Below are 26,078 nucleotides of genomic sequence, written 5' to 3'. Positions count from 1 at the left end.
TGTGCAAGTCTCACATAAAACTACCTGTTCTAAAATAGTACCCTGAAGTCCCCCTGGTTTACCATTATGACATGACAAAAGTACAGTTTTGTACCTACCATAAATGTAGATGTTCGAGAGCTAATACAGCTGCAGTCCTTACATATGGGTTCTCCTGCCGTCAGGCGGGTCCTCGGTCGGCCGAATTCCAAAGTCTAGGTCCGGCGTCGGTTGTCGTCGCTTCTTCCCTGACGTCAGTGTGACAGGGGTATAAAAGAACCAGCCGACGCCATTTTCTTCAGTTTTTCTTGCCCCAGATGTCAGGTGCCCCCAGAAGGAAGGCAATACATAAAATTAGGTAATAATGCAATGCAATATAATCAAAAAACAGTAGTTGCAAGCAAATACACCATAAAAGAATACCCCTAGAGGGGAAGGAGGGAGGGAAACCTTGACTGCAGCTGTATTAGCACTCGAACATCTACATTTATGGTAGGTACAAAACTGTACTATGTTCATCGTGCATACAGCTGCAGTCCTTACATATGGGTAGAATCCCAAAGCTAAGAAAGGGGTGGTAGGCATTAGGTGCAATTAGGAGGAGCCAAAATGCCCTGCAAGACTGCAGTGGCAAAGCCTGCTCTAGATTTGGAGTATAATAATGGTAAGTTGTAGTGCTTGGAGAAGGTATGCACAGAACTCCAAGTGGCTGCTTCCAAGATATCCTTGGTAGGAACTCCTCTGAGAAAGGCTATAGAGGTGGCTTTGGCCCTGGTGGAATGAGTTCTAATGCCTGTAGGTACAGTTTTGCCATGAAAGGAATAGCAAAAGCGTATGCAGTGGGCTATCCATTTTGAAATTGTCTGTTTGGAAATTGGTTTTCCTTGAGCTCCTACTGCATAGGCCACAAAGAGCTGTTCTGATTTTCTGAAAGGCTTTGTTCTGTCCAAATAATAACGCAGTTGTCCATGGATGTCCAAGGAATGTAGCAATCTCTCCCCTTTGTTTTGAGGATTAGGATAAAAAGTAGGTAAGTGTATGGCCTGATTTAAAGCTACCCTGGATATCACTTTAGGCATAAAGGACGAGTTGGTTCGTAAGGAAACTCTGTCCTGATGGAAGATGATAAAAGGCTGGACAGCCATGAGAGCCTGTAATTCTGAAACTCTACGAGCTGAGGTGATAGCCAGAAGGAAAGCTGTTTTCCAGGACAAGTATTGCAAATCTGCTGAAGCAGCTGGCTCAAAAGGAGGCAGGGTGAGTTTTTCCAGAATAAAATTAAGATCCCAAGCAGGTATTGGTTGTTTCCTTGGAGGTCTCAAATTCTTAACCCCTCTGAGGAACTGTCTTAAGAGAGGGTGTGAGAATAAAAGTGGATCAGTGTTGTATTCTGCAGAAATGGCTGAGGCATGGATTTTGATGGAGGAGAAAGAAAGTCCACTGCTTAGCAGTTCTGTCAAATATTGTAGCATTTGTGGTAAATTCAGTTTTCCAGGGTCCTGGCCCTTTTTCTCATTCCAGACACAAAAACGTTTCCATTTTGCGGAGTAAGCTTTTCTAGTTGATGGCCTTCTGACCTCCAAAATGACATCCTGCACCTCCTTGGAGAGTAGGGCCTGCTGTGATGCTAAGGAATCTTCCATGCGGCTAGATTGAGAGTTTTTAGCTGACTGTGAAGAGTTTTGAAGTTGTGTTGAGTCAGAAGAGGCATTAGAGGCAGGGTCCATGGTGGGGAATGCATCAGGCTCCTCAGGAGTGGGTACCAGTGTTGCCTTGGCCAGTCCGGAGCAATGAGGATCATCTTTGGTCTGTCTGCTCTGGTCTTCAATAGAACTTTGGGCAGCAGAGGAAGAGGTGGAAAGGCAAAAACTGTCATTGATGTCCAGCTGAAAGAGAGAGCGTCCACTCTCCAGGCCTTTGGATGGAAGATCCTTGAGCAGAATTTTGTCAATTGATGATTTTTGTGGGAGGCAAATAGATCTATGTCTGGTCTTCCCCATTCTTGGATTATTTCTGTAAAAACTTTTGGATGCAACTTCCATTCGTGTGGATCTGTCATAATCCTGCTTAGGTTGTCTGCCAGCATGTTTTCCTTGCCTGGCAAATACTGTGCTTGTAGTTCCATTTGTAAGTCCATGGCCGTGTTCCAAAGTGACATGGCCAGTCTGCATAGGGGGTAAGAATGTGTCCCTCCCTGCTTGTTTATGTACCACATAACTGTGGTGTTGTCCGTTCTTATCAATAGATGACCTGGTTTTAGAAAGTTCTTGAAAGCTATAATAGCATTTATTACTGCTAGCATTTCTTTTTGATTGATGTGAAGGTGCTTTTCTTTTTGGGACCATTTGCTCTGAATGCATCGATCTGTCATGTGCGCCCCCCAGGCGTAGTCCGAGGCATCTGTTGTGATGACTTGATTTGCTTGAGGCTTGCTGAAAGGGAGACCTGTGTTTGTTTGGCATGCTTGAGCCCACCACAGAAATTCCTTTTGTAGACATAGAATTAGTGGTATTATTGTTTCCAAACTGTGGCTGTGTTGAGACCATATGTTTTTCAGGTACCATTGTAGTTTCCTCATATGCAGCTTTGCACATGGGATTAGTAAGATGCAAGATGCCATGAATCCCAGAGCCTGCAGGATTTTCCTTGCAGTAAGCCTGGTGCAATTTGCTAGTGTTCTGATGTACTGGATTAGTTGCCCCTGCTTTTCTGGCGTGAGGTAGGCCATCTGGGTGTGTGCGTCCAAGTTGTCACCCAGGAAAATTATCTTCCGAGAGGGTATTAGTCTTGATTTCTTTTTGTTTACTGTGTATCCCAGAGAATTTAATAACATTATTACATAAGCCAGATGTTTCTGAAGGATGTGTTTGCTGTCTGCTTGGATCAGGCAGTCATCCAAATAGGGATATATTTGTATCCCTTGAAGTCTGCAGTAGGCAATTACTGATGCCAGGCATTTCGTGAATACTCTGGGCGCAGTAGATAAGCCAAAGGGCAATGCAGAGAATTGATAATGAGTTGAACCTGCAAGAAATCTGAGGTATCTTCTGCAATTTTGTCTGATTGGGACATGCAGGTATGCCTCCTTGAGGTCCAATGTTACCAGCCAAGACTCCTTGCCCAGCATGGGAAGAAGCTGCTGAAGAGTGAGCATCTTGAATTTTGGTACGAGTAGGAATGTGTTTAGGATGGATAAATCCAGAATAGGTCTCCAATCTTTTCCCTTCATTGGCACCAGAAATAGCCTGGAATAAAACCCTTGACCTTGTTCGTGCATAGGTAACTCTTGAATAGCTTTCATGTTTTTGAGATCTGTAATTAGCCTTTGTGCCTCTGCCCTTTGATTGTGTGGCAGGTTTGGCATGCCTCATTTTTTGGAAGGGTGTGAAAATGGAATTTGTAGCCTCTGTTTATAATGTCCAGGATCCATCTGTCCTTTGTGACAGTATGCCAATTTTTTGAAAATAATGCCAGTTTTCCTCCCAAGGTGGCTGCCATTTGAGATCTGGTTGGCATGCAAAATTGGGTTTGCTTTCTGATATATTGCGAGTTGTCCTCACCACCTCTGTGTAGGAGCTTGCCATTGTCTTCCTCTGTACACTCCTTGGGATTGTCCTCTGCCCCTTGGGCGCCTGTATCTGCCTCTTTGGGGTTTGTCTGTGGCAGGAAAGGACCAGTTTTTGGAAGGCCAATTTCTACTAAAACATGGGGGTTGTACCTGTAGAAATTCTTTCACAGTTTGCATTGATTTAGCCTTTTCCTCCATTTTCCTTAATACCTCCTCAGCATTAGAACCAAATAATACATCCTTTTGAAGAGGAGCGTCTAGTAATTTAGCTTTGACATGATCAGGTAAGGCTTGTTCCTTAAGCCAGGCATGCCTACGTATGACTGATCCTGTAACAGCAGCTCTGCATGAGGCCTCTAGAGCATCAAAACCACATTGTAAGGTATGCTTACCCACTTGTTCTGCACTATGCATCAAGTCCTGCAACTCTTTCAAATCTGGTTGTTCAGGTTGTGACATTTTACTTTTCAATTGTGATAACATAAACTGTTGGTATTTTAGCATATGAAACTGACAGTTTAAGGCCCTCATAGATAAGGTAGCCGAGGTATATACCTTTTTTCCCCACCTTTCTAAGGATCTGGAATCTCTCTCGGAAGGCAAAGGATTTTTAGCAATGGAGGCCTTAACTCCCTTGGGGCCCTGTGAGATGGTTTCTGGGTCAGCAGCATGGCTCTTGTACAGAAATTGGTGAGAGTCAGGGACCCTGTAGTACCTGTCAGGTGTAACTGGAGCTGGAGGTAGAGAATCCGGGTTAAGGCAGGCCTCCGAGTAAACATCATCTAGAATGTCCAAGACAGGAGGTATAGCCAAAGGCCTGTGCTGAGGAAGCAAAAGAAATTCCCTGAGCCTTTTCTTGGAATCAGAATAATCCTGGCCTTCCCAGTGGAAGTGTTCCCTTAAGGTATGCAAAGTTTCCCCAAATGAGTAATCCTCAGGGGGAGATACAGAAGGAATGGACTCCTCCGCATCAGAGTCTTCAAAAGGGGAGTAAGAATGTTCCTGATCATCAGAGTGCTCTGAAATAATGGAGCCCTGATCAGAGGGGGGGGGGGGATCTTCCTCCACTCTAGGCCTTTTGTCTGGAGGGGGCTGAGAACCTCTGATAAGAGTAATTAAATCCTCAGCCATTTTAAGCATCTGTTTCTTAGGCATGGGGCCTGGAGATGGGCCCTGTGCAGCTGGTCTCAGAGTGCATGGTTGCTTTAGACTTAGTGAAAGCCTTGATAGAAAAAGAAGAGGAAGGTCTGAAGACACCTTGAGTGGAGGTGGACCTGTCCACATTCTGAGTTTCAACTCAGACAGTGGCTTCGATATCTGTAATCGGGGTGTGGGCCGAGGAGCCTGCGACCTCGGGTACAGGAGACACCGTCAAAGGCAGGTCGTCGGTAGGCAGGGGCTGCGTAGGCGCCTCACTGAGAACCGGCCCACATGTAGCCGGCTTTGGCGTGGTGTCGGTAGAGGCCGCGGACCTAGAGTGTCGGTCCTTGTCTTTTCGTTTTTTAGACAAAACCAGAGTCGGAGTATCCGACGACATAGTATAGTTAAATGCTTTTCCAAAATAATGCTAGGCGAACTCCGCCCGACGCTTAATAGTGCGTTTGTTGAATGTAGCACAAAAGCGGCAGGCCGAGACCTCGTGGTCAGGGCCTAAACAAGGTATACAGAGGGAATGGAAATCCTTATGCGGTATTTGCTTCCCACAAGAAATACAATTATTAACTTTGTCTGACATCGGTCTGAGGCAAGAAAAGTTTCCCCAATGGGGTACTTAGCTTTTAAGAAGACTTTGGTTTCCAAATTTTCGTAATCTCAGGAGCTGGCCGACTGGCACTTGCGAACTGCTTCTGCTTCGGGCACCGCGCTGCAAGAAAGACTGGAGAAAATGGCGTTTGCTGGTTCTTTTATACCCCTGTCGCACTGACGTCAGGGAAGAAGCGACGACAACCGACGCCAGACCTAGACTTTGGAAGTCGGCCGACCGAGGACCCGCCTGACGGCAGGAGAACCCATATGTAAGGACTGCAGCTGTATGCACGATGAACATCTGCATAGCAAGAGGGCTTTCAAGTTTACCATTTTTTTTATCTCTCTCAGATGTTCCTGTAACCCAGACTTGAAAGTCTTCCTGCTTTCCCCAATATAAAACATATTGCAAGGACACTTCAAAGCATACACAATAGATATTGTATCACAACAAAACACACCATTTGTCCTAATATATATCGTTCATCTCATCAAAAGTCCTAACTACAAACACACCATTTGCTCTAAAATACATATAGTTTATCTCATAGGTAGGTACTAGGCTATTGGCCCTAGGGCCTATACAACCCTAGCCAAAAAGATACCCTAGCTTCCGCCACCCAAGAAAATTATTTTCCTGTGCCCCTGTCAAGCAGTGCCACAGAAGTGATCTCCGGGGTGAATTTCCTATTTCCCATACAATCATCAAAAAAATCTGTTTGACATAGATAGGTAGTCTGTTCCAGAGTATGGGAAGTCTCTGGGACAGGAATCTATCCCTCCAGCATGTTCCGTTTATTGTGGTGACAAGGTTTAGGTCCCCCGAGCGTGTAGCTCAGAAGGATTGGGATTTCTTTAAGTGGAGCATATCCAACAGCTCTGGGTCTGACATAGCTTTGTACGTTAGGCAGAGACTGCCTCTGAGTAAGCGATATGTGACAGAGTAAAGCTTGAGTTTTTTGAGACTGTCTGGGTAGGGCACCTGTTTGAGGCCAGTAATCCTCTTTGTGAGGTATTTCTGTGGCCTTTCCAGTTATTGTAGATGTCTTGTGAGGTACATACCAAAAGGGGTGTTTGTACTCTATAATGGGTCTAATGAGTGATGAGTAGAGGGGAACAATGACCTCTTTTTCTGGATGAGAAACCTTTTGTGATGTGTGCCACATAGAAGGATTTCCCGACCACTGTGGTGATGTGATTATCAAAGGAGAGACTACTGTCCACCTGTGTCCCAAGGTCTCATCACACTTTCGGTGTTACGTAGACTACCGCCTATATGGTAGTTCATGGGTACAGAGTTTTTACCAAAGAGGATGACAATGCACTTTTTGGCACTGAGCTTGAAGCCATGGCTTTGACACCAGGCATCTGTCTCAGTGAGGCTCTTTTGTAGGATGTTCACATCCTTACGAGTTTCAATTATGGCTCCTAGTTTGCAGACATCTGCAAACTTAGTTAGCCAAGACCTTCTGTGTTAGCCTGTACTTCAGAGAAGTAGATACCAAACAGGAGAGGACACATGACTGAACCCTGTGGGACTCCACTTGTCACTGGTCTGAAGTCTGACTTGGAGTCTGCTACTTTCACAGTGTGGGTTCTGTCAGTAAGCCAGTTGGCAATCCATCTTGTGACATAGGGATTTATACCTAGTTTCATGAGTTGATCTATAATTCCAGAGTGGGGGATGGTGTTGAACGCCTTGGCGAGATCTAGACAGGCTGTGTGAACCACCTTACCCTCATCTATAGCTTTGGTGACTGCTTCAAAGAAGTCTATCAGGTTTAGGAGACATGATCTGCCTTTTACAATCCCGAATTGTGAGGGGTCCAGAGTTTGGAGATCTCCAATGTCTTTGTTTATGAGGTCCATGATGATACATTCCATGGCCTTGCAGACCAGGCTCATCAGGCTAATGGGGCGGTAGTTCCCGGGGTCTGTCATGGTTCCCCCTTTGTGGAGTGGGATAACAGTCGCGGTGCACCATTCAATGGACACAAAAGCTTGAGGTGAGGCTATGACTGAACATGGTACTTCAGTGGGGTGCCAGTTCATTCTGCAGTTCGTGCAGAAGGCAGCCTGGGATGTTGTCAGGTCCCATGGATGCCGTATTATTGGCTTTGGAGAGTGAGGTTTTTACCCGTGCAGCCGTGATTACAGTAACTTTGCATTCTTCCAGTATAGATATGGGCCCTTTAGGGGGTGAGAGGGGGGGTAAAGTTAGCACTGAAACTATCTGCCAGGATGTTGGCAATATGAGTTGGTTCTGTATATTTAGTGCCATTGTGCTGTAACTCGCAGCAGATCTGAGTGTTGCCATTGAGATTCTTGACATATCTATAGAATGCTTTGTGGTTGCCTTTAGAATCAGTGGTGATTTTGTTTTCATAACTAGCTTTGGACGATTTTATGAGGGATCTCAACTTCTTACTGTGGCTGAGCAGGGAGTTCCTCCAATCACGGGATTTTACTCTTTTTTGCAACAGTTTCTGGCAGACCACCACCAGATTGGCTTCCTTTTTTTGGAGGATAGCATCTTACTTCTGTTAGGGGTAGCATGATCTATGCACTCATGTAAGTGCTTATAAAGCATTCTGCTCTGACAGAATGTAAGATGCCTGTACAGCGAGTGCATACTGTAAAGCTATATTCCAAGCTAATATGGCTAGTCTGCAAAGGGGGTACAAACTGGTTTCCCCCCTGCTGTAGTACTGTATGTAACAATTTCATGATGTCCCGGGGACCAATGATGCTTAAGAAATTGGGGCGCCTTGATCAGATCAAGCATTCCTTTTATATTTATGTGCTGTTCTCTCCCTAGGGTTCCACACACCTTGCACTTTTGTTCCTGCTGACACTGGTCCCCAAGAAAAGTCTGAGACATCTGTGGTGAATGACTGCTTTGCAGCAGACAGGGAGCGGGGGAAATCTGGATTTAGGGAAATTTGCTCTATTCACTAAGTGGTTTCTCTTCTGACAGATAAAACACTGGGTTTGAAAAGAAAGGATGTGTGTTCTGGGATCACAGACTTCAGATACCATTGTATCTTTTGCATGTGGAGTTTTGCCAGGGGTATCTTAAATGAAGACAGCGGTAATAGGTTATGAAGTGACAGCATTTTGAACTTGGGCACCATCACAAACTGGTTTAGGAAAGAAAGATCCAGAACTGGTCTCCAACCATCTTCTCTCCTTACCACTAAAAACATCCTTGAATAAAAAACTTTCCCAACCTGGGCAGGAGGAACTGGTTTCATCACTCCTTAGGACAGCATGTATTGAAGGTTAGGGGAAATAAAGTGGTTTGGTCTGCAGGATGAGGAAATTACCCCCCTGAGAAGGATGCATTTTCTCCCACTGACATCTGTATCCTAGATGAAAGACCTTCAGAACCCATTAGACTAATCTATTGCCAAAGACAAAATGGAGATTCAGACTTTCTGGAAGGAGACAGGGACTGCCAGAGTGGGAAAGGGGTACAAAGTCCCTTAAATAGTCATTCTTACTTGCTAGACTGTCCTTGGTTTTCGGTAGTTCCTGAAATCTTTTTATGACGCCGTCTCCCACCCCCTCGTGCCACTTCATAAATGTCTGTTTGCCAGCATTTGAGAGAGACTGTTTATTTTGTATTTTTGCCTAAACTGGATAAAGGGCTACAGAATCAGTTAAATATTTTGGAAAATGAGGGCTGAAAAATCTTAAAGACACTTCCTGAATCAACTTAACCCCTTCAGCAAGAGTAAAAAAAAAACAAAAACAATCTTTATCCAAAGGAGAATGTAAAATGTCATTGTTCACATCATCTGGAAGATTCTGAGAATGCAGCCAGGCAAACCTCCTCAAAACAGCACCAGTGGCTATAGCACTGGAAGAACCATCTGAATCAAACATGCTGTAAACAATGAGTAGTGACTAGTGCAATGGAAGAAAAGTACAGTTGTGTACACTTACCATAAATGTAGATGTTAGAGTGTTCTCACTGTTGCAGTCATCACCATAGGGGTTATCCATGCTGTGGTAGCCCTCAGTCGGTCCGAATACCAGAGTCAAGGTTTTGTGCGTTGGCTGCTGTCGCTTGCTGGGTGACGTCAGGTCATCAGAGCTATAAAGGAGAGCAGGCAATGCCATTACCTCAGTTTTTCTTGCCTTAACCAACCAAAGAAGTCCAATTTTAATAATTATTAGTAGTCCTGGGGTAAGAGACCCCCCATAGAAATATGTCTTTCCCCAAGGACAACAGATATCAGGGGGAAGGAAGGAGAGAAGCATGACTGCAGCAGTGAGAACACTCGAACATCTACAGTCATGGTAAGCGTACACAACTGTACTGTGTTCTTCATTTCTCACTGCTGCAGTCATCACCATTGGGAAGATTCCCAAAGCTGAGGAGAAGGGTGGAAGGATGATAGAAACTTAAGGTTGGGAGAGCATGCCCTGCAGAATTGTAGAGGCAAATCCAGCCCTAGCTTTTGAGAATAGATTCAGATGGTAATGCTTGGTGAAGGTGTGGACTGAAGTCCATGTGGCAGCTTCCAGGATGTCCTTGGTGGATACCCCTCTAAGGAATGCTGTGGAAGTAGAGGTTACCCTAGTGGAATGGGTTCTGATTATCCTAGGGGGTGGTTTTCCATGCAAGGAGTAGCAAAATTGGATGCAGAGTGCTATCCATTTGGAAATGGTCTGTTTGGATATTAGTTTCCCCTGTGCCCCTCTTTTAAACCTGACCAAAAGCTGGTCAGTTTTCCTGAATGTCTTTGTACGATCCAGACAAAATCTGAGTTGCCTGTGCACATCCAAAGAACGCAGTATCCTTTCCCCATTGTTCTGAGGGTTAGGGAAGAATGTGGGCAGGTGTATGGCCTGGTTGAGGGTAACATCCAAAACCACCTTTGGCATGAAGGAGGGGTTGGTTCTCAGGGAGACTCTGTCTGCATGGAAGATAAATGGCTCAAGGGATATTAAAGCTTGATGCTCTGACACTCTCCTGGCTGAAGTGATAGCCAGTAGAAAGGCAGTCTTCCAAGAGCGGTACTTTAATTCCAAGGATGCTGCAGGCTCGAAGGAGGGCAGGTTAAGCTTTTCTAAAACATAGTTCAGATCCCAGGCTGGGGTGGGCTGTCTTCTGGGAGGCCTGATATTAGAGGCTCCTCTAAGGAATTACTTGATAAGAGAGTGGAAGAACAATAGCTGTTCTGTATCAGTGTGCCGAGATGGCAGAGGCATGGATCTTAATGGAAGAGAAGGAGAGACCCTTATTAAGAAGCTCAGCCAGATAATCTAGAATAAGGTGAATGGAGGGCAGATGAATGTCTTGCCCACCGGACTGGCTCCAGGAGCAGAATCTTTTCCATTTTCCAATGTAAGATTTTCTGGTGCTGGGCCTTCTGGCTTCTGTGATGATGTCAAGGACTTGCTTGCTTAGCAAAGATTCCTTGTTGGTTATGGTAGAATAATCCATAATGAGAGCTTGAGTGTCTGAAGGTCTGGGAGCAGCATTGCCCCATCCCACCCCGGGATAGCAGGTGAGGTATCAGAGGTAACTGCCAGGGTGGCTGGAGAGATAGGCTGCGCCACCAGTGGGTACCAATGCTGTCTGGGCCAATCTGAGGCGATGGGAGTATTGCTTTTGATTTTTCCTCCCTTATCTTGATTAATACTTTTGGAATGAGAGGAAAAAGTGGGAATGCATACACAAAGAGGGTTTCCTAAGGGAAGATCAGGGCATCAACTTTCCAGGCCAGATGATGGTACTCCCTGGTGCAGAATTTATGTACTTGGTGATTTAAATGAGAGGCAAACAGGTCCACATGGGGGAGTCCCCCATGTGTGGGTAATTTGCAGAAAAATGTCTCTGTGGATTTGCCATTCATGTAGGTCCAGCAGGTTTCTGCACAAGTCATCTGCTAGGGTGTTGTTGATGCCCAGTAGGTATTGGGCTATAAGATGTAGTCCCATGGAGGAGGTTGCTAGCCACAGGTTCATTTTCTAGTCTGCACATGGGGTAAGAATGAGTCCCTCCCTGTTTGTTGATGTACCACATGACTGTGGTGTTGTCTGTTTTTAGGAGAAGAACCCCTGGTTTAAGGAAGGGTTTTGAAGGATGCCAGAGAGTTTTGCACTGCTATCATGTCCTTTTGGTTGATGTGCAAGAGTAGTATTTGAGCATCCCAGAGACCTTGGGCGCATCTGCCTTCTAGGTGGGCACCCCAGGCGATGTCCGAAGCATCTGTAGTTATGGTCTGGTCTGATGGACGGAGGGTGAATGGAAGTCTCTTGTTCAGAGCACAGGCCTGGGCCCAACAAAGGAACTCTGATCTTATGCAAGGGATCACAGGCAGGGAGGTGTCCAGAGGTCGAGTGTGTTGACACCATAGGTTCTTTAAGTACCATTGAATTTTCCTCATGTGCAGTCTAGCCAGAGGTACCAGGAGGATGCATGAGGCCATGCACCCTAGGGCTTGCAAGAATTTCCTGGCAAAAAGCTAGGTTTGGGAGGCCAGAGTAGTGAAGTATTTTGGTAGGAAACAGTTTTTCCGGGGACAGAAAGGCCATTTGCTGTTCTGTGTCCAATAAGGCTCCCAGAAATATGATTTCCTGGTAGTGATTTATTTTCTTTGATAGTGACCCCCAGAGAGTTAAGTAGGGTTTTTACAAATGAGAGGTGCTGCAGGAGCAGTTCCTTGCCGTCTGCCTGGATGAAACAGTCATCCAGGTAAGGGTAAATCTGTACATTATTTTGCCTGCAAAAGGCAATGGCAGGAGCTAGACATCTGGTGAATACCCTGGGAGCAGTAGATAAGCGAAATGGCAAAGCAGAGAATTAAAAGTTTAATGATCCTGCTCTGAAGCGCAGGAATTTTCTGCATGATTCCCTTATTGGGATGTGCAGGTAAGCATCTTTTAGGTCTAAGGTAGCTGTGTTTAACAGCATAGGTAGAAGCTGTTGTAAGGTAAGCATTTTGAATTTTGGGATTACCAGGAAAGTATTGAGAAAGGATAGGTCCAGGCTGGGACGCCAAGTTCCCTCTTTCCTGGGCACAAGGAATTGTCTGGAATAGATTCCTTTTGCAACTTTTTCTGGAGGTGCAGGTTCTACTGCCCCTAGGGATATTAGGTTTTGCTATTGTTTTGATGCTTCTGCCCACTGGTTTGGAGGTGGGTCTGGGTACCCTCTTGGAGGGTGGTAGCTCTCGGAAATTGAATTTGTACCCCTGAGAAATGATTTTTAAGACCCACTGATCTTTTGCTATAAAGTTCCAATTTTCTCTGCAAAGAGATAGCCTTCCTTCTAGCTTTTGGTGTGGTGGAGGCAGGCAGAGATGGGATAGGTAGTCATTGAGAGTTTTTAGCATACAGGGTTGTTTTTGAACTCTCTGCTCTACAGTTAGATGGGGACACTGTTTAGTTCTTTGCTGGCCCTGAGTTTGAGCCCTGGTGGGTCTGTCCCTATGGGTTTTGCCTTGTACGTGCCTGTTGGGTGCAGGGAAGGACCAGTGTTTAGAGGGAAAATTTCTGCTGAACCTAGGAGGTTGTACTTGAAGGAAATCTTTAACAGTCTGCATTGATTTTGCTTTGTCCTCCATCTTTTTAAGCACCTCTTCAGTTTTCTGTCCTAACAAGCAGTCTTTGTCAACAGGTGAAGCCATAATTTTAGCTTTGACATAATCAGGGAGAGGTTGTTCCTTCAACCACGCATGTCTTCTGATAACAGATTCTGTCACTGCTGCCCTGCTAGAAGCTTCTAGGGCGTCAAGCCCAACGTGCACGGAGTGCTTTGCCAACTGAGATGAAGACTGTAGTAATTCTGCTATCTCTAATATTGGCAAAATCTGGTAAAGCAGAAATTTTCCGTTTCAAAAGTTCCAAAATGTGCTGTTAATATTTTAACATATGCAACTGACAGTCGAGAGCCCTTATAGTTAAAGTTGCAGAGGTATATACTTTTCTACCGCATCTGTCTAGGGCACTGGATTCTTTGTCTGAGGGAGTAGGATTCTTTGCATTAGTAGCCTTAACTCCTTTAGGTCCCTCAGTAATCACCTCTGGATCTGCTATAGGATTTCTGTAGAGGAATTTATGCGAGTCATGTATCCCCTGTAGTACCTGTCAGGTTTTCTGGGGGCAGGTGGAAGGGTGTCAGGGGTAAGGCTGGATTCTTGGCAATCATCATCTACCACCTCCAAGATGGGTGGGATGGCCAGAGGCCTATGCTGGGGTAGGTCCAGAAAGTACAGTTGTGTACACTTACCATAAATGTAGATGTTAGAGTGTATTCACTGTTCCATTCCTTACAAAATGGGTTATCCGGCTCCCGGTAGTCCAGAGTCGGTCAGAACACCAACGTCCTTGGTATACGACGTCTGCTGCCCTCTGTTTACGCCTGACGTCAGGTACAAAGGAAGGCAGCCAACGCCATTTCCTCAGTTTTTCTTGCTTTAACCGTCAGGAGTCCCCCCAAAAAGGTTAGCCCAGGAAAAGAAAAATCCAGTCTGTGCCCTAGGAAAAAAGGGGGATGGAAAGGGGGGGCAGGACTGCAACAGTGAATACACTCTAGCATCTATATTTACGGTAAGTGTACACAACTGTACTATGTTCATGTTTTACTATTGCAGTCCTTACAAAATGGGTTGATTCCCCAAGCCCAGGAAAAAAAAACAAAATGGAGGAACACCCGCTGTTTAAGGGTTGGCAAGGATGCCCTGCAACACTGCAGTGGCAAAACCAGCCCTGGACTTAGAAAACAAGGGTAAATTGTAATGTTTAGTGAAAGTGTGGACAGAAGTCCAAGTAGCTGCTTCCAGGATGTCCCTAGTAGGTACACCTCTTAAAACAGCTGCTGAGGTAGAGGCTGCCCTAGAAGAATGGGTCCAAATACTCTGAGGAGGAACCTTGCTATGCTGTAACAAAAGTCAATACAATGAGCAATCCGCTTAAAAATGGTCCGTTTAGAAATAGCTTTGCCCTGAGCTCCAGGAGCAAAACTGACCAACAACTGATCCAACTTTCGAAAAGATTTAGTCCTGTCCAGGTAAAATCTAAGCTGTCTATGCACATCCAGGGAATGCAATAACCTTTCCCCTTTCTTCTGAGGATTAGGAAAGAAGGTAGGCAGGTGGCTAGTCTGGTTAAGAGTCAGGCTAGAAACCACGTTAGGCATAACGGAGGGATTAGTTCGAAAAGAAACCCAATCCAGACGGAAGATGATAAAAGGCTCGACTGCCATTAAGGCCTGCAGCTAAGAAACTCCTATTGCTGAAGTAATAGCCAAGAGAAAGGCTGTTTTCCCGGAGAGGAACGTCAAGTCTGCTGAGGCAGCTGGTTCAAAAGGAGGCAGAGTAAGTTTCTCGAGTACAAAACTGAGATCACAAGCAGGAGTAGCTGCCCTTCTGGGAGGTTTTAAATTGTTAGCTCCCCTGAGGAACTGTTTCATCAAGGGATGTGAGAAAATGGGATGCTCAAAGGAACAATGAGCAGAAATAGCTGAAGCATGGATTTTGATAGAAGAGAAGGAAAGTCCACCATTAAGCAAGCCTGCCAGATAGTCAAGAATAAGAGGAAGAGTAGATTGAGATGGGCCTTCCCCTCTAGTCTGCATCCAAATGGAGAATCTTTTCCACTTATCTGCGTATGATTTCCTAGTGCTAGGCCTCCTGGCCTCACGAAGGACCTCAACCACCTGTTGGGAAAGGTTTAAATTATGAGCCAAATGCAGTCTGAAGATGAGGATGCAGAATTTCCCCCCCTCCTGAACCAAGAGATCTGGTATCAGGGGAAGATGTCAAGGCTGAGACTGGGAGAAACTGCAAAGTAGTGTATACCAATGTTGTCTGGGCCAGTCTGAAGCTATGATGATGGCCCTTGGTTTTTCACCCCTTATCTTTAAGAGCACTCTGGGAAGAAGAGACAGAGGAGGGAATGCATAGATCGAGAGTTGTGTTCAGGGGAAGGACGGAGCATCCACTTTCCAAGCTTTGTTGTGATGATCCCTGGTGCAAAAGGTTGGAAGAAGGTGGTTGGTTGGAGATGAGAAGAGATCCACTTGGAGAGTGCCCCAACGTTGAATGATGCAATAGAAGATGGTCTTGTTTAGTTGCCAATCGTGAGGATCCAGGACCTGCCTGCTCAATTGGTCTGCCAAGGTGTTGAGCCTTCCTGGAAGAAATTGAGCTATCAGATGAATGCCCATTGAAGCTGCTATGGACTAAAGTATCATGCTTTGTCTGCACAGGGAGTAAGAGTGCGTCCCTCCCTGCTTGTTGATGTACCACATGATTGTGGTGTTGTCTGTCCTGACCAGAAGAGTACCAGGAGAGAGATGATCTTTGAAAGCAATCAAGGCCTGCTGGACTGCCATCAATTCCTTCAGATTTATGTGCAAATGAACCTGTTGAGAGTTCCAAGTCCCCTGAATACATCTGCCCTCTAGATGTGCTCCCCAAGTGTAGTCAGAGGCATCTGGGGTGAGAGTCTGGCGAGCAGGAGGTGGACAGAAAGGCAGGCCTTTGTTCTGTGCACAGGCCGTCGCCCACCAAAGGAACTCCGTCTGCAGGCAGGGAATCAGAGGAAGTATCAAGTCTAAATCCTGAGTGTGTTGACACCAAAGATTTTTCAGGTACCACTGTATTTTCCATGCAGTCTGGCATATGGAATCATCAGAATACATGAAGCCATGAATCCCAGGGCTTGCAGGAATTGCCTTGCAGAGAGCTGGGTCATGCTTGCCAAATTTTTGAAGTAATTTGAAAGATCCTTTTGTTTCTCTTGAGGGAGGAATACCATCTGGACGGCTGTGGTCAGGCTCGCTCCCAGGAATACAATCTCCCTGGTGGGTACCAATTTTTACTTCAGTTCGTTGATGGTGTAAGCCCAAAGAGGTGAGAAGGTTCTTTACAAAGTACAAATCCTTTAGAAGTTGCTCTGGAGAGTTTGCCTGAATAAGACAATCGTACAAGTACGGGTAAATTTGAATGTTTCTTTGCCTGCAAAAAGCAATGACTGGAGCAAGACATTTGGTAAAAACTCTGGGAGCAGTAAACAAGCCAAAAGGCAGTGCAGAGAATTGGAAGCATCTGTTCCCTGCCCTGAAGCAAAGGAACTGCCTGCAGCTTTCCCTTATTGGGATGTGTACATAAGCTTTCTTTTGAGATCCAAAGTCACTAGCCAGGAATCCTTGGCCAGCATTGGCAGCAACTGCTGAAGAGTGAGCATTTTGAATTTGGGAATCACCAGAAAAGTGTTTAGAATGGACAAATCCAGAATTGAGCGCCAGGTGCCCCCTTTTTTGGGAACCAGGAAAAGTCTTGAGTAGAAAACCCTGGCCTATCTGTAGTGCAGGAAAGTACAGTTGTGTACACTTACCATAAATGTAGATGTTAGAGTGTATTCACTGTTGCAGTCATTACATTTGGGTAATCTGCTGGCAGGTTGCCCTCAGTCTGCCTGAATTCCAAAGTCTTGGGCCCTACGTCGGTTGCTGTCTCCTCTTCCATGATGTCAGGTCGTTAGGGGTATAAAACATGCAGCCGATGCCATTTTCTTTAGTCTTTCTAGCCAAAAGCAGAAGCATTTCGCAAGTGCCAGTCGGCCGACTACTGAAATATTCGGGTTTGAGTTTCAGAACCGAAGTCTTCACGAAAGCCAAGTACCCCATTGGGGAAACTTTTTTTCTTGCTCCATACCGATGTCAGAAAAAGTTAATTGTATTACTTGTGGGAAGCAAATACCTCATAAGGATTTCCATTTATACTGTATTCCTTGCCTAGGCCCTGATCACAACGTGCCTAGCTGTTGGTTTTGTGCTAGATTTAACCAACGCACTATTAAGCTATTAAGCGTCAGTATATTTTTGCCTCAAAGTATTTTGGAAACAGATTTATCTACCCAGAAATGTAATCGGATAACAATCCGACTACCGGAGTACATAAAAAACGCAAAAAAAAAAAGGACAGAGAAAGGCAGTTGAGATCCAAAACCGACGAAGCTTCTCCTAAGCCGTTCGCCGGTACTCAGTGAGGTGCTCCTTGATTTTGAAGAGAAAGCCTGCCAGTGTTTAGTCTTTTGAGGGGTAGGTCCCCTAGAAGACCTGTAACCCCTAGGCCTAGTGCGACTCTGTTTACTAGGGTCAGGAAAAGTCCAATTCTTGGAAGGGTAATGTTTACTAAAACGAGGAGGCTGAACTTACAGTAAGTCCTTAACAGTTTGCATAGATCTGGCCTTATCCTCCAACTTTTTCAACACCTCTTCTGCTTTGCTACCAAAAAGATTGTCTTTGTGCAAAGGCACATCCAGTAATTTAGATGCGACAGGTTCAGAAAGGGGCTGTTCCCAGAGCCTAGCATGTCTGCTAATGACAGAACCAGTGGCTGCTGCCCTGCAAGAAGCCCCCAAAGTGTTGAAACCATAATGTAGACCATGTTTAGTGACAAGAGTGGCAGAATTCAATAAATCTTGCATATCCTTACTCTCCATCAGGGAAAGAACACCAGCAATTTTAGCCTTAACAGCCTCCAAAGTATGCTGCTGATACTTAAGCATATGAAAAAGACAATTAACAGACCTAATAGCCAGGGGGGAAGAAGTATAAACCTTTTTACCTCATCTATCCAAGGCCCTAGATTACCTGTCAGATGGAACAGGATGTTTAGCAACCGTGGCTTTAACACCCTTAGGGCCCTGAGAAATGATCTCTGGATCAGCAGTAGGATTCTTGAAAAGGAACTGATGAGAATCAGGAACTCTATAATACCTGTCAGGCTTTCCGGGAGCAGGAGGAACAGAAATAGGAGTCAAAGAATTCTCCATGAAAACATCAACAACAACTTCCAAAACTGAAGGGATAGCCAAAGGCTTTATGCTGTGGCAAATCCAAGAATTCCCTAATCTGTTTCTTAGACTGAGGGTAGTCCCGACTTTCCCATTTGAAATGCTCCCTAAGAGTATTCAGAGTATCCCCAAAAGAAAAACCTTCTGGAGGGGAGGCAGAAGGGATGGAGTCTTCTGCATCAGAATCCTCAAAACCACAAAAAAGTTGAGAGTTTCCCTCTTCATTAGCAGAGTTGCTGAAAACCTCAGTCTGAGGCAGACAAATCTTCTAGGGACAATTCCCTAATCCTCTTAGAAGGAGGTGGCTGAGAGCCCTTGATAAGAGTCAAGAGATCACTGGCCATTTAACCATCTGAGCCTGAGGCTTTTGAGGGGAGGCTGGCCCCTGCTATGGAGTAGATTTTCGGCTGGACAGCCTTATAGAAAGCTGGAAGGACTCAGGAGGCCTAACCACCGCAGAAGTCTGAATCAAGGTCGGTCTGGATCTGGTCTCCGGGCAGAGAAAAAAAGAGGCCTCAAAAGCTGGCGCCTGCTTAGCATCTCCGGATCCATCTGAGTCGGCGACTGGCAGAGGGTCAGAAGACGAAGTGGAAGCCTGCAAAAGTCCTAACTACAAACTTACAACTAATACATTTACCACATGGAAAAGTTCCCAATACAGTAGGATTCCTATCTACTTTACTAATAGGGACCATAAACTTACTATGTACTATCATGTCTTTAATACTTCTTCTCCTGCGAAAAGAGAACAAGGGATTCCTGCACAATTAGCTGTCCTATTCATTTCCCATTCTTGTTCGGTACTATTATTTCATAATCTCTTGACATGCAACATATCTCTGTATGGTAATGCTTTAAGCAAGTGGGGTGTATGACCACTATTAGCATCCAAAAATTGAATACCATCTTCAAATTTCCTATTAATTCTACTACGAACCCTACTATTGATATCTCTTCTAGACAATGATCTAAAAATGTCACTATTACCATACTGGAGACCATCAAACTGTAAACCGAACCTATTTCTTTGTAAATCTCGAAATAAATTTTCAATCCTCCCTTACCCCCCTTTACAAACAAAAATTAAATCATCTATATATCTATAGTATGCAACTACAGGTGTTGAACAGAGTTTAGCATGCAGATGAGGAGAAGAAACAAGTGGATAAAATTAATGCAACTAAAATAAAAAGAAAAAAGGAAACAGAGAAAAAGGAGTTAAAGGGAAGATGAATGGAGAACAAAATTATAGGAACAATTTAAGTACAGCTGTGTTTGGAATTTTTCAGAACTATAAATGTTCAAATATGTTGACTGTTGCTGAAGCAAGGACTTCTTTGGAATCCTGCCACAAAAAGACAGACATATGGCCTGACTTCCAGAGGTCTGTACCCTTCTCCCTCCTGAAAGGGAAGACGCACTTCCACATGGACATAAGCATGCCAGTGATTTGTGAGGGAAGTCTGTCAATGCCATCTTGTTCTTTCTATCCTGTTTCCCACCTGTGGTGAGGTCTGAAACAAGAACATGAAAAGGCCCCTGAATAAAGTGTCATGCCCACTTCTGGGGCCAAAAACTAAATTCCATCTTTGGCTAACCCCAATGTACAACATCACTATGGAGTTGTATGTGAAAACATGCAAAACTCCTGGTTTCCAAACGTTGCTTCAGACCTTGAAAACCAGAATCATTATTAGTGCTTCCTTTACAATGATGTATCCTTTTTTATAAGCTATCTGCTTCAATCTTTTTGTTGGTATTGCCTACGCAGTTATTCTGTGCAACCCTTTTCACTTGTTATTTTGGTCCTTCTTTGAAAAAATGTGCAGCCTTCCCTAATTTTACAGTCATCAGAATTTATATAAGCAGATGTTTTAGACAATGGCCAAATTATCTACTCAAGTTATACTGATGAAAATTCTGAAATATGTCATATCTAGAAGCTAGAGTGGTTGGCTTTGTTGGGCTGACTGCATCATTAAAGACTTATAAAATATAAAATGTCAGTGGATATTTAGAAGCCCATGGAGCTGGAATATATTTATGACCTGAGGAATCATTTGAATATTTCCCATGGTCCTCCTTCAAAGAAGGTTTAAAGAATTAGAGGGTAAGTTACCTGGGATGGAATCTATATGGAAAACATTCCAGTGTAAGGAGATGCATGGAAGGAGTTGTGTTATTTGACACAAGAGGAGTTTCATGAAAAGCATTTCTACAGTGATTACCTGACTTACCCGCACGATCTTACGGAGAACAGTACACTTGAATGGAGTCAGCAGACACTGTATACTACAGTGCACAGCCACAAAGAAAGCACTGCATCAGCCATTAAGCCAGTGAGGAACTTCCACACCAAATCCTGCTTGTCTTCAGCAAGATGCACCCATTTTACAATGGTTTTGCAAAGGCAAAAACATAGGACCAGGAAGTTGCTTTGTGTACATCTTGGGCCAAACAATTCTTCAGAAGTTCTACCCTACCTGAGACCTCACTGTGCTTGACTATCTTTACTCACCTTCATAGCTATCTTCCTGCCTGATCCACAACCAAGGATGCTGAAAGTTAGACAAACGTATGTGATTAAAAAAAATGCATGCAACATACTTCATGTTTATTTCTGCAAGGGTGACCCTACCATAAGTATGGCAGTCCAGGTGACAGAGCCTTGAGAAGTGACAACACAAACAGATATGACAATGTTGGTGAAACTTAACAATGGAATTCAAAGGTTCACGAGGAAGAGGTTTGCAGCAAAAGCCTGTATAAGACTTCTTGTTAATGTGGAGAACTGGTCAGCTAATACAAATGCACAAATTCATCAAAACGGCAATCAAGACCACCATGACATGCAATCCTCAGGACAACATGAGGCTCCTGAATTCTAGTTTATCAAGTCAGTGTGACTAATGTTAGTGCACCAGCTTTACCACATTAAAAGCCTCACAACACAAGACTAATACTATACAGATACAGAGGTGATGAAACTTGTTCTCTTCAGTTATGTTATCATCATAGGGGCAGCAGTAGCTTGATGACTGTCTGGCATTTGGACTAAGAATACAGCCTGGCAAGTGCTACTATGAAAAATATACAGTATGCTTACCCCGTATGTATATGGAAACAAAAAAACAGCAGTTAACCTAGTGTTATCCCTCACTCTGTCTGGCAGCCACATGCAGAAGGAATTACTCTCTCAAAGGCTGACATAAGAAGCCAATGAGAAATTCTGTAACAGAATACACAGACTCATGCAGAACTATGACTGTGTTCACCAAAAGAAAGAACTCACAGCTGCAAGAAAGCTGCAGGAAGCAATACTAACACTGCCACCTTAAAAGAAAAGAAGCTCTACTGATGAAGAATGGAAATTTCACATTCTTCTGGAAAGGCAAACCTACTGAAGATAAGTGCATCCATAGCACTGGCTAAGGAAATGACTCAACCAACGTACAGAGTCCCCCAATAGTACCAACAGCTGTCTCCGAACAATTTATCTTAGCATGATATTGCCATCAACTCACATGGCCAGATATTTAAATACGGATAAAGATATCAAAATAGGTCATAATTAAACTTTGATGAAATACTAACACCACTAAGAAAAGCAAAATATTTCTTCATGAAGACAAAATTACAGATATCTACAATTTAGTCCTCTGGCATGGCACCAGTGAGGACAAAATGGCACTGCAGTATTCAAATACATGCAGCACAGCCTGGTCAACACAAACACTATCCTTCAGACATAGCAACAGATATTACAGGTGCCCTTAAATTAAAGCACTTTCATTTACTGACTACACCACTAACGGAGCTCAGCAGCATATTGCCACAAGGATGCTAGCAACATAGCAGCAGTAAGACGTAGCAACTGCTTAATGTGCCACAAACTCATCAGATTTATCACAAACACTGGCTTACTCCCAAGCATCACAGTGAACCAAAATCAATGCACAGAACATTTAGCACCATTCTTCTTAAAATTCAAGAAGATATCCTCCAATATCACACCAAGTTCTCTACCACCTGTACAGTTAATGTTGCAACTATGACGAAGGCTTTCTAGAAAGAGCTCTAGATAAGCATTAACTCAGTATGTACTTCAACTGACCACATCACCAAATCACCAAGACTAGTTAATAAAAATTATACTGTAATTCAAAGTCTTCACAATAAAAAAATTATGATCTTACTGCACATGACGCAAGATCTCCCATCAGGCAAAGGAAAGATCTACATATGCAGAGTAAGATGGCACAAAGGAAGATCCAAAATATCAAAAACTAATGACAGAGAAGGTTCAGTTCTGTACTGGCAAACACAAAACAAGAGCTTCTTCCAATTCACAAGAGACAATTATGCTAAAAGCAATCATGATATTGCCCTCTGACCTACAAGATGGCCTGGGGCACTTGCAGGAAAAAATACCGAAAGAACACAGAGATACTCGTGACTTGCACATAGTACAATTAAATCTGTTCCTCAAAAACCCTCTAAAATAACATCTTGAATAACCAAACTACAGAAAAAAAAAGAAGCACTGAGAAGGCAAATTAACAACAAAGCTAAAGAAGCAGATAGCATACAGTCTGAAGTCCTTATAGCAAGTCAAATAAGGAATAGGTACCACAGAAATGGAGAACTCCGCAACTAATGCCAATAGCAGTTTAACTGAGTCGAGGTAAATCATCTTCAACCATTAAGAAAAACTTTGGATAAGAGCATCTTGGAGAAACACAGGAGTTTAGATCCATATCTAAGACAGAGGCTACTAGCTGTTCCCTCAAGGGACAATCCAGTTTAAGAACAATATTTTCTAAATTACATTTCCAGTGAATGTGACAAAAACAAAAGCAGAATTAATGTGATCTGTACAGAAGTGCTCCTCCTGAAGGGCACAGCACCTCTGTGACAGGAGAAAGACAAGGCATTCTGCGTCTTTGCAGTGTGATATCAACAAAGGCCTGACAGCTTCTACAGCAGTCCCAAACAATACAGACACACTCAATGTGCCCAAGTGTAAGAAAACTGAATAAGGAATTTCACATTATGACCTGATGAATGCCAGGCTTGGATCTAAACTTGCTGGAAACAAGAAAGGTTTAAAAAAAAGGAAGGCATTTTCAGCAGCTTACAGCAAAAGTTGAAATGAAAACAGACAAAAAAAATCACATATTTACAGATCAATGGCTGAATAAATTAACCATATAACACTTCAGCCTGGATCGCTTCTTCTGACTACAGCTTGAGAGTAGCAAAGAAACAGACTAATATGTGTGGTGTATGACTGAGAGGAGGAGGGTGACTGGCACATTGAGATAGAACTACCGTCAACTGGTCCTAATTTCTGTGATGCAAGTCTTACAGGTTATTAAAGATGGATCCATTCTTATCAAACTCATGACTGCCCAGCAATGAATTACAAGTACATTTGCTTTTTCTTTTCTGTCAAAGGCCTGGGCCACTCGTACACCACAGAGCTCCCTACTGAGGTGAGACAGAGGTTTTCCAGCCACAGTCCAGTCATCTTCCACGGAGGTAGATGACTGCTGCAAGCTTAAGTCATCACTAGCCAAGGTCAGTGCTTATAGGGACTGAGGGGACCATGCCAACAGTGGACTTACCTGCAGGAGCGCCAGCCTGCAGCCTACCTCCAACAGTTTGTCCTTGTGTTAATGTTCCAATCTATGCCTGAGGCTGTTTGAAATGGACCTCCTCTGGGGCTACTGCGTAAAAGCTCTTAACAGTTGCCATTTTTCCAAGACATGAGTAGAAGCACTATGACTTTTGTCCATTTGACATCACCAAGCAGTGGGATCAAAGTGCTAACAAGTTATTTCATATTGTATTCAAATCTGTAAAGGCAATGCCAGTGCAGGTCTTGGCTAAGAATGACGACTACAGGGATATTTCAGTTTATATGGCAACAAACAATTTGCAGACAACAGCAGGACTAGTTTGCAAACTGTGTAAACAGTAAAACAGAAACAGCAGTGGGCAAAGATATAGCCACTGTGTGATGTGACAACATGCATCACCATAACAATGGACGCGTTTCTATGCGTAGGAGCAGAAAACATCCAAAAATGTTGCCAGTGTGACTGATGGAAAAGATGATACTAACAAAGGCTCCATCAAGGAAGGTGCTCCATGTTCATTCAAACAATGCTTTTAAGCTTTACATGGCAAAGTTGAGTTATCTAGTCAAACACAATAGCCACATAAGTGCAAGAGATCCAGCTTGCTACACATTTAAAACCGAAAGTACACTACACAACAGCAATTTATCTAGATCTGCAACAGAAAAAATACAAAACATTTGTAAAAACAGCAACAAGATATTCAAAAGCTTGTATTGAACTGTAATTGCCTTACTCTTGTGCCCATCCCACAAGCGATGTTATTGCAAAACATACAGTTTTATGCTACTGCTTAAGTATAACTTCATTCAAAAACTATGACCATTATTAGCCCAGGCCCTCTATCATACATGGATAAAGCCCTGACATCATTTAAAAAATCCGTGTTTAACTAATGCAAGTCCATAACAAGCACCAGGTGGGGGAGGACAGGAGTGAGCAGCCAATCCCAGATGACATCTTGGCTTTCTGCATCAATGACACCAACAGCAGTGCACATGCCTATCCCCTAGCCTAGACCTTGGTATGTACATGCTGCAACTAGTGCTCTACTCAGAATGTCTGGAAGCAAATATGCACCTCCTGGTAGCATCTGTGGTGTAGCACAGAAGATCTGGAGAAAGGCGTTAGGGGCTTGGAGCATATTCAAAAAATTACCACTCTCCCAGATGATCACAGCGTCGCTCTTGACACCTGGTTCTCGCCTCACAAAAACAAAATGGAACTACAGGCTCCAACTCTGATAGAGGGAAATGGGGCCAGTAGGTGTCCAAAGGGAAAGCTTGATGGTCATTGCTGGGTCCCCCCCCCCCAAAAAATAGTAAATAATCACAAATCAAATGTTAAATCTTACCCTCATTGGATGAATATCAGCATAGGGTGGCTTTCCTTCTGCCATTTCTATTGCCGTTATCCCAAGTGACCAGATATCTGCAACACAGTTGTAGCCTATCTCCTGAATTACTTCAGGAGCCATCCAAAATGGAGTACCAATCACAGTGTTCCTCTTTGCCATTGTATCCTAGAAAGAAAAAAAACAATCTTTCCTGAACATCAGTAAAAAGAGTAGTACAGAAAACGTGTGTGCATTTTACCACACAGCAACAAACAAATTTTAAAAGGGTGAGACAAGGATACTACCATCACAGACTTAAGAAGTGGTACTGATATTATACAGCACTTTAATAACCATCTGACAAGGACAGAGATGGCAATGATTCATCTTACAATAACATAAAGAAGGCAAAAAGAAGAAAAAAGACACTTTGATCCAAGCTGCTACCAATGATAATCTTTATTCTCACAGGTCTTCTTGAAAGTACTGGACATATGCACACTGCTCATTGAAGATGGTTGCCACCTCTGCCAGCTCCATTTATCAAGTAATTAAATCCACTAAATTTTAGATTTATTCAACGCAATTTAGACTAAAACAGGAGACATGGGAATTAAGGTGTGCTTTACTAAAGCAGGTAGTGCTATAAACATTCATTACTTGCAAAGTTCAACGCAAATTTTAAGATGCACTGCTGTCAGGACAAATAGTGTGCTAATAGCAAGACATTAGTATCGGAATTATTTCCACTTATGAGAAGCTTGAATACTTCTAAGGTTCCAAATTGAAATACTGAGCACAGTCCAAGAAATGTAGAACTGGAGTACCAGGTCAGAAACTTAACCCGCTGGACACCTTGCTGTAAACTATTTCCAATACAAAGACATCCCTACCAAGAAGATTTGTAGTTCCTCCATGGGCTGTCTCAGTAGCAGTGCCAAATTCAAATGAGACATTCCAGGAGAGAAAATGATAATTAGTCATGTGC

At 43.7% G+C, this 26,078-nt stretch overlaps 1 protein-coding gene across 1 annotated transcript in view; it reads right to left on the bottom strand.

Annotated features, from left to right (window-relative positions):
• The window catches only part of STK4 (serine/threonine kinase 4), a 1,752,947-nt gene that overhangs the window by 1,079,051 nt on the left and 647,818 nt on the right, over positions 1-26,078 (bottom strand). The window contains exon 5 of the mRNA XM_044088990.1: positions 25,106-25,276. Coding sequence (XP_043944925.1) covers positions 25,106-25,276 — 171 coding nt within the window. The remainder of the gene's footprint in view (positions 1-25,105; positions 25,277-26,078) is intronic.

Source organism: Protopterus annectens, chromosome 12.part0 (assembly GCF_019279795.1).
Source record: "Protopterus annectens isolate FY-2018-M chromosome 12.part0, PAN1.0, whole genome shotgun sequence".
In the NCBI taxonomy this organism is placed as follows: Eukaryota; Metazoa; Chordata; order Ceratodontiformes; family Protopteridae; genus Protopterus; species Protopterus annectens.
This window is presented reverse-complemented; position numbering and strand designations above follow the sequence as displayed.